Raw genomic sequence first — 15148 nt, 5'->3', positions numbered from 1 at the left:
CTTGCACTCCCCCTACCGGGGATGTGCCCGCAACCAATGTACATACCCTTGACCGGAATCGAACCCGGGACCTTTCAGTCCGCAGACCGACACTCTACCACTGAGCCAAACTGGCTTCGGCTCATAATTCATATTTCAATGAATAAGAAATATTTGTAATTTGTCATGGATTTTCAGTTATTGGTGACTGTCCTTAAAATTTTTCTAGTAGCCTGACTCATTTCAAAAATTTGCAGTTTTCTAGGGAGTTTTTGAAAGTCTGCTTAGAATGGTCTGCTCTTCTGTAGGATTTTGGGAAGGTTTAATGGAAGCGGATGATTTCTAGTGTATTAGGTTCAGTGAAACATTTTCCAATTTAGTTTCAATGTAAAGTAATTTTATACTATTTCAAATCATATTTTATGATCAATGTTGAAGATACAACAGATATACTTTTATGTGGTTTGTTATGAATTGCATTATTTTGGGCTTATATTTTAAAACAGAGATATCCAGAATGGGCAAAAGTAGGTTTAGTTGTGAGTACATAAAACACAGGACTTTATTTTTTTATCATTATTTATTAATTATTGTATTATTTTCCATATGAACAACTATAAAACTATTTTTTCACCATATTTAAAAATATTAATTTTTAAATGGTAATTCCAATAAAAATATAATTCAGTGTGTTTTTTAGTTTTCACCCAACTTCCTTAGGAGATAGTTCTTTTACATCAAATGAGCTTTAGGTGCTATCATACATTTAAAAAAAATTTTTTTTTCATTCTTTTATTAAGTGTACTAGATGCCTAATGCACAAAAATTTATGCAGAATAGGCCTTCCTTACCCTGGCTGCCGCACAGCCTTTGCTCTGACCCGTAGCCACCTTTCTGCCTTCCCATGCTGCCCAGAAGCCCAGAGTAGCTGGGGCAATGCGAAATGCCTACACTGTCACCATGGCAACAACGCAAACAATTATCCCCCCACCACTGTGTGCTTGTGTATGCAAATTAACCTGCCATCTTTGCTGGGTTAATTTGCATTCTCACTCCTGATTGGCTGGTGGGCATTGCGAAGGTACAGTCAATTTGCATCATTCACTTTTATTAGTGTAGATATTTTGGCAGATAGCTATACACTTACTCTGAGCTTCCTTAGAGTTTAAATTATTAGAATGCTGCATCTAGTCTATATATGGAAATTAGCTTTATTTTCTGAAATATGTTGATCCTGAAGTCACAAAGTCTACTTCTGGGTTCTTTGTGTTCATGTGGTGGGAAGAATTTCCCATGACATTGTTGTTGTTTTAAATGAAACAGCTGCCATTTGTTTCAACTGACTGGACCATTTCCAAAGCAGGCTTCCTACCCTGTCCTATCAATTATAGTTTTTAATCTAGAATTTCTCTCTAACTCTTGGGCTCTGTTAAAGATAGGGGCAGTGTCTGAGTATCTCAGTGGAAGTAACTTGTTCAGGTATATGTTCTGGATTCCGAAGATATCAGTCAGGAAAAGCAGGCAGGGTAGGCGGGAAAAGAGAAATAGAAAATAGGAATAGAAATAGACAAAAAGTAATTGAAGTAATGAGGCAGGACCATTTAAAAATAATTTTTAAAGAGGGCATTTAGAAACAGTAAGGCATTATTTCAAACAACAGAATATATAAAGGCTAGAATAGATCATTTAGGTTAGTGCTTTTCAAATTATGTTGAAGGACCAGATTTTTTATTTTTAATTCATTATGCATAAGGCATGCATGGTAAGTACATTTATCACATCCTTCGGTCAGATGCTTTGAAAACATCGTCAGATGGCTATAAAGGTTCTAAATGGCTATTTCCTATTTCTGTCTATACTATAGATTGGTATCAGTTTAATGACTGACCACCTTGGAATAGTGTTGTTGATCCTAAAAAGCTTTCTTCATTTTTGTACCCACGGTATTTAGAGAACAACTCTACTCAAAAGCAAAAGTTGGTCTTTTGTTTAAAGGTGATGCCCATTGTCAGCATCCAAAAAGTGAGAAAAATATGCCCTTGGAGATTTTCACTTTCTGCATTGTGGATTTCTGAATTAATCTTTTGTATGGTTGTATATTTTTGGAATCAGAAGAAAATCCTACGTAATAAAGAACTAATATTGCAAATGGTCGTCATGTCCTCACAACCTTGCACCCTTGTGCCTTCGTGCCCAGGCTAGGGGACCCGAGGCCAGGCTGGGGGACCCGAGAGGTTGCACCCTCTTGCCCCGCACCAGGGCCAGGGGACCTGAGGTTGTGTTTCCTACCCTGCAACGGAGCTGGGGGACCTGCTGCCTGAGGCTACGGGGTGTGATGGGGGTGGGGCCAGCTGGGTCTGAGTCTGGTGAGATTTGAGGCATGCAGGTGGGAGGGGGAGGATTTGACTCTGGATCCTGCAGTGTGCCCCAGACTCTGACAGGAGGGAGATTTTTATATATATTTACTAATTTCCTTTCATCTCTGACACTTCTATTATAGAGAAAGGGCAAATAGCAATATTAAAATATTGTCTCTAATTCCTTTTTTAAAAGTACAAATTTCATGCACCAGACCACTAGTAAATAAATAAAAAGACCAAGTAAAACAATACAATCAGAAATGTTAAAGTATAAAAAGCATTGTAATTGGGGAAAAAATACTATTAATTTGATGTAATTTGATTGGTGAGTTTATATGGGAAAAGTGTCAAGAGATAAGGCCTAAAAGATTGTCGGGACACAATTGGGAATGTATGTAAGCCATAAAAAGGAGTTTGCTTTTCATTTGGCAGACAATGGGGAACAATGAAAGATTTTTACATAAGAAGTAATGTAAAATAGGTTGGTTTTCAGCAAAAAAGTTTTTAGTGCTTTCTCTCTATTAAACTAATAGTATAAGTAATAGTTTAAAAGGTAAGAGAATATAGAAATTTGGTACATGATTGAGATTAGTATTTAATGTGTTTTGAAATACTAAGTAGTTGGTAAAAATATATAATATTGAGGCAGGATATTATGGTGTTGAGCACAACCAAATTGCTTGGGATAGAATCTTATCTTTGCTTTTTATTATTTTATTCAACCTTGGACAAAATACTTAACCTCTTTGAGACTTGGTTTTCTCATCTATAAATTGAGCACACATAATAGATCTGTCATAAAGTTAAATAACAATGTGTATATGTATTATGATAGGTATATAGACATATTAAGTAATGTAGAATAGTTCCTGACTAATAAAGAACTTTAAATAAGCACTTTTACTGCTACTGCTGTTGTCATGATTAGTAATAGAAGGCATTTCATTAAATAAATTATATAAACATGTATGAATATTGTGAATATAAAATACCAAAAAATGTACCAGTTATTATCTAATAATCACTACCCACTGGGTTTTAGGCTTTCCCCCCCCTCCATTATAGAGAATAAAATAGTGAGTTTAAGTATAATTAACTTAGTGTTTTCTCTTTTATAGTTTATCAGAGAAGATATGAAATATAAAGATGCTACTAAAAAACACAGCCATCTACACAGAGAAGATAAACACATAACTGTTGAGGATTTATGGAAACGATGGAAAACATCAGAAGGTAAGACTGTTTTTAGTGATCTAGATCCCTTACCTGCTCTTTTGCCCTGATTAGGCATTGTTAACTCCTAATTGCATATAATCTTAAAAAAAAAATTAATTTAACTTTTCTGTGAGGATATTTCTCTGAGGATACTTAAATTTTAGTAAATAATTATTTTTTAAGCAAATATGGATCCCAAATTTATTTTTAGTTATGGAGAACAGTTTCTGAAGTCTTTCGAAGGCATGAAACTTACACATTTTTCCTTAAATATACCCTTAATGGAGTGTGCTAATATTTGCATGCTAACATTGTATAATTCATATTTTATTTCTTTTTCTACTCGTAAATCCTCAAGCTTATTCATAGACAGTAATTATTTAGGGCAGGAAAAGTATATGACCTAAAACCTCAATTTGATCCCTAATACTAGAAAGCTACTAAAATATTTTTAAAAGTCCATTAAGCTTTAAAAATTTTTTTTTTGAGTAACAGAGTCAATCAAAATGTCTAATGTTTCTGTTCTTTTACCAAAGTCAAATAATTATGTTGTAGCATATGTTTTTCTCTGCAAGTTTCATAGTGATGTGATATTAAAAGAATCTGGGACAGATTAAGAAGGAGGAATATAGAAAAGTAATAAAATTTGCTATACTGTCATTGGTAACGTTTAGTAATGGGTAAAATACAGAAAGTTACTCCACCAGTGCTCAATATTTTTATTAATGTAAGTGGTTTATAGCTAGAATATATATAATTTATATGCTAAACATATATAAATTATATATAATTTATATGCTAAATTATATAATAAAGAGGTAATATGCAAATTGACCCTCACACCCTCACAAGATGGCTGACGATGACCAGGCTGGCAGGGAGGTTAGTGAGGGACGACCAAACGACTGAACAAACAGGTTGCATGGGGCAACCAGGTGGGCAGGGAGGTTAGTGAGGGATAGCCAAATGACTGACCAGCAGGCTGCATGGGATGACCAGGCCGGCATGGGGGGACATTGGGGGTGATTAGGCTGGCAGGGGGGCAGTTTGAGGGTAATCAGGCTGGCATGCAAAGGAAGTGAGGGGCAATCAGGCTGGCACGGGGGATGGGACAGTTATGGGTGATCAGGCAGGCAAGCAGGTGAGCAATTAGGAGCCAGGAGTTCAAGATTACGAGAGGGATGTCTCACTGCTGGTTTAGGCCCAATCCCAGGGCCTATACCAGCAGTCGGACATCCCCCAAGGGATCCTGGATTGGAGAGGGTGCAGGCTGGGCTGAGGGGACCACCTCTCCCCCATACAAGAATTTTGTGCACCAGGCCTTGTGTGTGTGTGTGTGTGTGTGTGTGTGTGTGTGTGTGTGTGTATGTATTTCACTTTTTAAAAGAGTCATGTTTTGCAATATACTGGGAAGAAGAAAAATAAAGAAGGTAAAAAACACCACCAACTTAAATAAATAATAGGTAGACTTCAGAAAACTTTCTGTTTCCCCTTCCCATAAAACTTTTAAGTAATATGAACTTGAGTTAGAATAGGAATAAATGAATATACATTTTATAGGGGAAAGTGCTAAATGGTATGAAACTCAGTAAGACAATTAACAGGAAATATAGTAATATGTAGATACTACTAAAGGAATTGATATTCATTATTGCGAACTAGTATGTTTTAAGTATTAGGTAAGTGTTAAGTTGAATGGAGTACACTTGGCCATTGAAAGAAGGAAAAAGTATTTGGCCATTTCTCATCACTTGCTTTGCTACCACCTGGTTCAGCCCCCATCTCTTGCCTGAGTAAGTGCAGTAGCCCCTGAATGGTCTCCCTACATATACTTGTGTTCTGCTACAGTCTGTTATTCATTTAGCAGAGTAACCTATTGGAAATATAAGTCAGATCTGTTCAATACTCTTCAGTGACTCAGAGTAAAAGCCAAAATCTTTACAAAGACCTTCTAAGGCTCGACACGATCTGCTCTCCACTCCCACCCTGTTTCCTCTCTTCCTTCTCTGTCCTGTCCATCTTCCTCACTCACTGCCCTTTATCCTATCAGACTCCTTGCTATTCTACAACTGCAGCAATGCAGACACCCTCATGGCTAACTCCATTTCCACTTTCATTTAAGTCTATCAAGGCTATTCTCTCTTGAGGCCCACCCTGACCACTCTTTTTAGCTATCTTGATTCCTGTTGCTCAGCTTCACACTTTCCTTTTCCCATATTGTGTATCACCTTCTAACAAATTACATAATTAACTTACTCATTATGTTTGCCTCCTTTTTCTCTCTCTCCTGCCCCCAAGAATATTAGCCGGGGGGTGGGGGGGGGTGGGGGGTGGATCTTTGTTTATTTTGTTTACCAGCGTGTCCCAAATCCAAGGGAACTGTGTTGTTAAACCCGATTTTGGTTTCCTGCCCTGGTGAGTTTGGTGAGATCTTTTGTGATCTATGAGAATGTTTGTTATTTTTCTTTTTTAATCTTAAGGTCATTTCAAGTTGAAAAGCTTCTTATTTTTCCTAGGTTTTTACCTTAATTTCCACCCTTAAGATTTCACTATTATGATGAGAAGATTTTCCTCTAATTCTCCAAAGACTTGTCCTAACTTATCTATTCTTGCTTCCTTTTCTCTGAAGCCCATCTTTTACATAACATTTTTAGGGGATTAGGGCGTGGGAGGAGTTCTCCCAGGGCTCCTATTACAACAGTTTCATGGAAGAGAAGAGAGAGGAGTCAGTGGAGTGAAGTAAACCTCCACCAGAAGCTTTAGTGACCTAATTCATATTCTCAACCCATGTCAGACTCTTTTTTCATATGAAAGGGGTCACCTAAAGGCGGGGCATTGTTGCTAGATCACTCACTGTTTTCAATCATAGCTTGACAAGCCCCAGTTTTCCTGGAGTATGTCAGGAATATGGCATGCCGAATGTGTAGGGTTCTGATTTTACTTGGTATATTTTGTTTCTGGATAAAGAGTTCTTTTGGGAAACAAACAAAAAAAAATTATTCCTGTGAAAAGTTTTAGAAACTGCTGATATAGAAATTAGAATGTACCTGTAGCAATAAATTGAATATTATTCAATTCAAGGTTAATTAGTTCAATATGAATACAAATATACACATGTGCACACACACATATGCCTACACACACAATAATACCTAATTATACTTTGCACATCATTGCTGTATCTCTAAAGATTAGAGCAGTGCCTAGTCTTTATTTAACATTTAGTAAACGTTTGATGAAAAGATGAATGTATAACACTGAACATTAGATAGTCAGTAGTTAGGTTCATCAAATATTCAGTGTATAAAAAATCATTTCAGTTCAGGCATTTTTGCCAAAATGAAATGTATGCACCCCTGAAAAACACATATCTTGCAAAATTATGAACTTAAAAATTACCGAGTTTATGGGAAATAATGGGGTTGAATCACACTCAAAACCTATGCAACTTTGTAACCAGAGCACTAACACTAATAATAAAAATACTGGCACAGGTAAAAAGATTTGTTAAATTTCTAATCAATAAATATTATAGTAGGTATTGGACTTTATCTTAAAAAATAAATAAAGATAACTTAATGGGAGGGAGTTTTAGGTAGAGTTGTGATTACTAAATTATGAAGACAAGGGAAAAATGCCGGAAGATGAGAACTGAGCAACAAAGATTTCTAAGACAGAGGCTGTGGCCAAATTGAGCTTAAGGGAATAGGGGAGTGTAAGAGGATGTTAAGTTCATGGGTTGCTGTGTTGGCATTCTGTAAACTTTGGATCCCTTTGATGCTACTTGGCAGTGTAAAATGGTAACATGTGAGGAACAGCCACATTGAAGTGATGTGACATATATTATATTGACAGGATCCCTATTTACCAGTTACACATAAGCTAATTCATGTTACAGAAGCACCAGTAGAATAGGTATATCTATTGTGTTGTAAGCCGGCATTGGAGCCTGGGTATTAAAAAAAATGAGTTAAAGTCTCTGGGATATTAGCAGTAAATAGCTAAGTAGGAAAGAAAAAGCACACAAATAATTACAGTATATGTGATATGTATAATAATAGAAACAAGTGTAGGATACAGAGATAGGTCACTGAAAGGAGTAATTACCTCTCTGAAAATGGTGTTTGGAATAGGCCGTGAGGGCTGACCAGGAGTTCTGAAAGGAGATAAAGAGGTAGACCACAAATGATAGCCCCCTTATGGCTCCTTCCGTACCTGAAAGTTTACTAGAAATGGAAATGGAGGTGGCAGGCTATAGGAAGTACGTGTGTTTTCATTCTTCAAATTAACTGCTGGCCTTCCTCTTTATGAACATTAAGACATTGGGCATATTATAAAATTCACTTATAAAATACAATTCTTGTGTGATATGAATGACTAATGCAGTAAAAGTGCCTGACAATACCTGGTAGGCAGTAAATTTTCATTTATCTTTATAGTAAAGCTGAATAACTGAAATGTTCAGCTGTATATAAAGTTTTGTAAGATTTTTGATTCAGTCCCATAATACTTATTAATAAAATGAACAGGTCTATTAGGCTAAATACTTGCCATTGTAGTATGTAATTTCTGGAGGGTGAAATGTACCTAAGATCTTTATGGAATGTTGTCAACTGATGAAAATTAAAAGTATGTTGCATAGAAATTGATCCTAATTTCACATAGAAAAATTTCTATGTGACCAGAATGCACTTTTTTGGGGGTCAGTTTCTATAGAGAATGCTTGGTCAGTTTGTACATGATAATAGTCCAGTGCTAATAAAAGCCTTTTAAAAATGAGCATTAGAATTTAGACAAACTTTTATAAACTGGATATGTTGTTAGAATTGCTAAATACAATTAAATAGTAGCCAGTTACCTAATGAAAGAAAATGTATTATAGATGGAAAATTATTGGTTATGTATAAGATTTAAGGATCATGATGGATAAAAACCTGATTAAGTAATGTACTGTTTTTTAAAAGGTAACTCATTGGGTTAAATATTATAACATGTGTCAACCATGAGGTCATCTTTCCATACTATTCAGCATGGGTCTTTCCTTACCTAAGGTCATTGTGTAACTTGGGGCTTTACAAATTGAATAGGTATTTTGAAACCCTATGGAAGTTTTAATTTTTTAAATTAGAAATTTAAAGGAACTGAAATTGTTCCTTTAAATTTCTGAGAGAAGAGAGAGGTAGACACTTAATAATGACTGTTGTCAAGCCCAGCCAGACAGAAATGACTAAGTGTTTTCTTCTGTTTATGAAAACAAAATGTAAATGTTACACAAAAGGAAATATAAAGGAAAGAAATTCCTGACCATGTATGTTAAGTCTCTATAAGGAGGATTTATAAACATTTTATTTATATACTCGATGCCCAGTGCATGAATTTGTGTACCAGTGGGGTCCCTAGGCCTGGCCTGTGGGATCGGACTAAAACAAGCTCTCCAACATCCCCCGAGTGGTCCTGGATTGGGAGAGGACACAGGCCAGGCCTAGAGACCCCACCAGTGCACGATCCTGGCTGGGGAGGGACGTGGGAGGTTGGATAGTTGGGCACGGACCGTGGGAGGGTTCCAGGGTGTGTCTTGCCCATCTTGCTCAATCCCGATTGGCTGGACCCCAGCAGCAAGCTAACCTACTGGTCAGAACGTCTGCCCTCTGGTGGTCAGTGCACATCATAGCGACTGGTCAACTAGGTTGACTGGCTGCCTCAGTGGACATCATAGCACACAGTTGAGTGGTCCTAGCATATCATTAGCATATTACGCTTTAATTGGTTGAACAGGCGACTGGTTGACCAGACACTTAGCATATTAGGCTTTTATAATATAGGGTATCCTTAATATTTATAAGGATTTTCTCCTAGGAGTGAAAGCGTAAATAGGTCTTTAAATGTTCATAAAATGTACCAGGTTTTTCAGATGTATCCTTTTGGTTTCAATGAGACTAGAATAAAAACAAAGGAAAAGGGTGAGTAAATATTGTTTGGCATTATCAGAAGAGAAATTAAAAATGTAGACCTTGCAGATAATAAGGTCACATTATCTTTGTGATACCAACAATATATATATTTCTGTTGATTTCAGAGAGGAAGGGAGAGAGAGATAGAAACATTAATGAGAAAACTATTGATTGGCTGCCTCCTTTACCCCCTCCTTCCCCCAACTAGGGCCTGAGCCCGCAACCCAGGCACATGCCCAATACTGGAATCGAACCTGGGGCCCTTCAGTCCGCAGGTTGACACTCCATCCACTGAGCAAAACAAGCTAGGGTCCAACAACACAATATTTATATGTATATTTACAATATGTGTGGCAGTCGTGGTAAGATTCAAGGAAGTATAAGATAATACCTTTCTCATCAAGGTGATTTTATTATTGTTAGTATCACAGGTAAAATGTTAAGTAACCACACAAGAAGGTTTAATTAAATACTAGATAAGTGATACTATTATAGTCAGAGTTAGTATATGTGAGATAAGAATAAATGAATGTTTTATATTTTTGCCTTTTGCCATTAATATGTCATGTTTAACTTCTATGTGTCTTAGTTTCATCATCTGTTAAAGGGGATAAAAGTCATCTATCACATCAGATTGTTGAGGATGAAATGAATTTGTGCATGTAAAGGGCTTAGAACATTGCCCAGCACACAGCAAGTACTCAATGGCTATCTCTTGTTACTCTTGTTCTTGTAAGACAAAATGTGAACAATTTGGGAATATTGGAGACTGACGTTGCTGAAAGAGGCTTCCGAGTTGAGGAATAGTAGAAAATAGGATCAGTCAGAGAGCGAGACCAGACTAGTGAGCCTTGACGCGTCAGCCTGTTGAGCTGCTCCAAAGTGGCAGTAAGATTTTACTCATATACCAAAGCTACCAATTGATAGTGATTTCTGCATTAAGGAAGCTTGATCTGTGTCTGATCTCAGTAGCAAAGAAGGCTATGTACTGTAGGAATTGTTGGTTAGCAGTATTTATTGTGTGTGTGAAAGGGGATGGATGGTGGTGCCAGACTTGCTGCTCAAGGTTGCCTCTCTAACAGTTGGCTGCCAAACACCAAACACTGTTTTTATTTTTCACCCTTTTTCATAAAAGTAAAAATTTTCTTATTTCTTTTGGTTATGATGAGCAGATACTGTTCTAGATCTTTACAAAAGCAAAGAGGTGTATCATGAACTTTTGAAAAAACTTGGGATACCTGTGGGTTTAACATGGTTCCCTCCCTCCCCCCAAAGGAGTAGTGTAAATGTTATTTGATTGGTGTGCAGATTACTTGATCAGTTTGCAAAACACTGTTCTCTATTGATCAGAATTCATTTCTGTGTTTTATATAAAGTATGTCCTTGATTTATTTATAGTTAAACAGCTTTGTTTTTGTTATAACATCCAAATGAGTTTAGAGCACACTAAGTTTATAATCTTTCTTAATCTTTGTCCTATGTTAGCATTTCTATCACTTTTCCCCTCATTTGAGATCTGTTCATTTAGGGCTGACTCATTTTTATTTTTGTTACAGTAGTTGTCTTCTTTTCTATTTCTCCTTGATTGCTGACACACTCACTCTTTTACTTCAGAACACTTGACTCTCGGAAATATAGGGTCATTGCATATTACTGATTTGCTAGGATTAATTGTGCTCCGATCAGGAATCGAACCCACCGGGAATAGAACCAGCTACTTCTCTGTTCATGGGATAACACTCTACCAATTGAGCCACACTGGCCAGGGCTAATTCAGCCAGTGTTTTTTTCAAAAAGTACTACCACTATGTATAAGAGATGGTAATCGTGATTACATCTTACTACATCTTCCCGTTTAATGTCTGCATTTTTTTTTCATGGATAATTATATTTGTTTGTGGATTGAAAATATATTAGATTAAAAGGAATTTAAGCCAATACAGGCAAAAAAAACAAAACAAAAAAAAAACCAAAACCAACCCTTATTGATAGAATAATTCTTTGTTACTACGTGGCACTGACTTACGGACATGTCACTAACCATTTCTAAATCCTTCATAGAACTTATTCCTTATGAAGAATTCAAATCAATCCTTTTAAAACAATGTCTGGAACTTTTTGGAAAAGATGGAGGTGGGCTCACAAAAGGGGAAATGGGAGGATGAATAATTAAAGAGCAAGGCTCAAGAAATTCCCTGCCTTTTAAACGTACTTAATGTATTTGTTCGGTTTCTGAATTATATGTTGTAAGAATATAGAATTCTAACATCATTATTTTCCATGTTTTGACCAGTATCAAATATTTTGTGGCAGAATCTTAATGATAGTGCTACAGCTCTACTACCATGAATAATAATAGGTTTCTGTGTACTAGCTGCATACCCACTGATCCAGAGCCCGTGACCTTAGCAAAGGTAAGCACATCCCAGATTGCAGTGTGAGATAGTTGAAGATTGATCTGCTTTGGTAATTGTCTAAATTTCTCTTATCTGTTTTTAATGAGCATGCTCAATTGCATGAATCTAGCCATGACATTAGACTGCATTCTCTTTTAGATGTGTAATTGGAAGCTTCTGAAAAAGGAAGGTTGAGTTTTAAGTTAGTAGATATATGTTTTAGGACAGTGTCTTGATTTTTTGAGTGATTTTCAGGAATGCCAAAAAAATAATTACTCCAGTTTTTAATGGTACCTATACTATGCTAATACTGAAGGCTGAAATTTATCACAGAACTAAATGCTTAATAAATTCCTGTGCATAACTGATTGTTCAACATGCTTTGTTGGGTGGCTTGACATTTCAGGATATTATGTCTTCTTCTTCTTCTTCTTCTTCTTCTTCTTCTTCTTCTTCTTTTTTTTTTTTTTTTTAACTACAGAGCTTTATTTTAAAGTTTAAGTTGTTTTAGTAAGATTTGTTTTAGTGGCAAAAGATAGACTCAGTTTACCTCAAATAATGGGAAATTTATTGTAAGTGTACTCTATCATCAATTATTTGATGAATTACAAGTGGCAAAGGACAGACTCACTTTTTCCATTCATTTGTTAAGTCATCAAAACTTTATTTAGTTTTTCCTGTGAGATAGGCATTGTTCTGAATTTTGGAGATAAAACTTTGAGCAAAATAGATATCCTGCCCTCATGGAGTTAACACTTTTTTAGAAAGACAGTGAACAGTTTGTGTGCAGGTAGATATATACACTCACATGACTGCTGGAACAGATAAGTGATATGTTAAAAGTAATCAGGCTAACACATAGTCAGTGACCAGATAGGGTGAAGTCTAGTTAAGAAAGAACTCCCCAAAGAAATGCTATTTGGTTATAGATCTCAGTGATGAGAGTGAGCCAAGGAAATGTCTGGGTGAAGTATATTCCAGGGTTAGGGATCAGGTAGGCTAACATTCTTAAGTTTAGCATGACCTCCAAGTATTTGGGGGACTGTAAGAAAGTCAATATAGCTTGAAGGTTATAAGGGATTGGAGCAGGGTGCCGGGGGGTGGGGGGGGGGGAGAAGGTGGCAGGAGACAAATGGATCAGTGATATGTACAGAGGCAGGGCTACATCTCATAGGATCGTTCAAGGCTTGTTAAAGAGTTTGGGATTTATTGTAAGTATAATGTAAGTATGTTGCAACTCTAACTCTATTTAAGAGTTTTGAGCAACATTGTGCAGTGATTTATCTTTGGAAAATATTTTAGATACTGTATGGATATTAGGCTCTTAAAGAAGAGGGGCAAGAATATAGCTGGAAGCCTGTCCAGGTGAGAGGGAGAGGTAGCAGAGAGGTCTGATTTATGATATAGTTTGAAGGAATAACTGATAGGATTTGCTGTTAGGTTGGATTCAGGGAGTTGATAGGTGTGTGGGATAAGAATTAGGATGGTTCCTAGGTGTTATGCACCTGTAGCGTTAAAATGTCTTGAAAATGGAAGTAATGAGATTAAAAAAAAAAGTCAGAACAGGCTCAATGTGTGTGTGTGTGTGTGTGTGTGTGTGTGTGTGTGTGTGAGAGAGAGAGTAATGAAAAAAAGATTGAAAAATACTGCAATCACGATGCAAACAGGTGAAGAACTTAGTGCTGAAAGGTCAAGAAGCAGAGGGGAAGTCAGAAAAGAAGGAAGAATAAATGAATAGTTATAGATATGAGGGGAATCAGTTAGATATGTAGGGTCCTAACAGCATATGAAGGACACATTTTAAGAAAGAGGATATAGTCATTGTCAACAGCTCAAGAAATTCACATGAGATGCAGAGACCTCACCATAGGACTAGCAAAGTACAAGTTAAGTTTGTTTGCTGAAGCAGTTGCACTAGTGGTGGAAGTGAAAGTCTGGTTGAGGTGGATTGAAGAGGAAGTGAAAACAGTAAATATTGTTGACTTTCAAAAGACGGAGAAGAGAAACAGAGCTGTGATACCTAAAGACAAATTTGATGTAGAGGAAGGTTTTATTTTCTAAAAGATGGAAGATTTTACAGCATGTTTATATATTAATGGAATGGCCCAGTTGAGAAAATCAAACTCTCTTAATTGAAATACTATCCTTATTTAATGGAATGGTATAGCTATGTAGTCAGGGGTTGAATCTATTCTGGTTATCTGTTTCTCTCTCTGTTTCTTTCTGAACTTTGATTTTATTTTTTTCTATTGCATTTCCTAGAGACTAGCACTGTGGCTGCTGGAAGTTTTAGGCTTATGTTTTTCCAACATCATGCGAAAGAGAAATAGGGCGTCTTCCCTGCCTGCTCTAGTTAGAAAAAAATCAGGAAGTAACTGGCGTAGGTTATGTGGTTATACCGAGACCTGTCACTGTGACCCCAGAATGGAGGCCTATGATTGCTTCATCCCTTGCCGCCTCTCACTGGCCATCATGAGCTTTGTCTTAGATGAGAGAGAGGAGAAGGAGTCCCTAGCAGACAAACAGCCATAACAGATTGATGAGCATGAAAAAGGAGAATTTGAGGATAGTAGCTAGAAGAAAAGCTTCAAAGGCTATTCTGCATCCAGAGGTGGGTTTGTGGGGTCTGGTAGCATGGTCACATGATATAAAACATAGCTATTCCTTCAGAAAAATCTGATATGTTGTTGACACTTGCAGTGAAAAACTTCTGGACGAAAAATGGATTTTCTCATGGACTTTTTTTTTGTCCCACTCTGAATTTTATGTTAATTGAATACATCATTTTACAAATATAGATGTCTTATTAAATCCCAAATTAATATATTAAAGAAATAAGCTAATATAACTCCCAACACTGGAAACTATATCAGTAAATTTTGTGCCACCTCACCTCTTTTTCAAAATCTTCCTGGCTAGTATGTATGGATTTTCATTACTGCACGGCATATTTAATTTGACAAAATGAAAACCTGATTGCATTCACCTAGGATCACTAGACATGTCTATACTGTATGAGAGGATCATAGATATTTTAAAAAGTATCCCAAGAGGAGCAGAAAATGAAATTTGAAGTGTTAAAAACTAGGCACTGTCTACTCTGAGAAATCTTGTGAATTAGATGATTAATACCCTCTGAAGGCAAATGGTGTTAATCACAATTAAGTAATATGTAAGAATATGAAATTCTCTTCCTAGTGTTGTTACACTTTATTGTGTGCTTGATAATGTGGAAGGTTTATGTAGT

At 36.5% G+C, this 15148-nt stretch overlaps 1 protein-coding gene across 2 annotated transcripts in view; it reads left to right on the top strand.

The window, feature by feature from the left end:
• The window catches only part of STIM2 (stromal interaction molecule 2), a 130807-nt gene that overhangs the window by 73656 nt on the left and 42003 nt on the right, over window positions 1-15148 (top strand). For both annotated transcript variants that reach the window (XM_084902350.1, XM_084902349.1), the window contains exon 3: window positions 3458-3572. In XM_084902350.1, the coding sequence (XP_084758476.1) occupies window positions 3458-3572 (115 nt within the window). The remainder of the gene's footprint in view (window positions 1-3457; window positions 3573-15148) is intronic.

The sequence above is a fragment of the Pipistrellus hanaki genome (genome assembly GCF_964339955.1).
Source record: "Pipistrellus hanaki genome assembly, chromosome: 1".
Lineage (NCBI taxonomy): Eukaryota > Metazoa > Chordata > Mammalia > Chiroptera > Vespertilionidae > Pipistrellus > Pipistrellus hanaki.
This window is presented reverse-complemented; position numbering and strand designations above follow the sequence as displayed.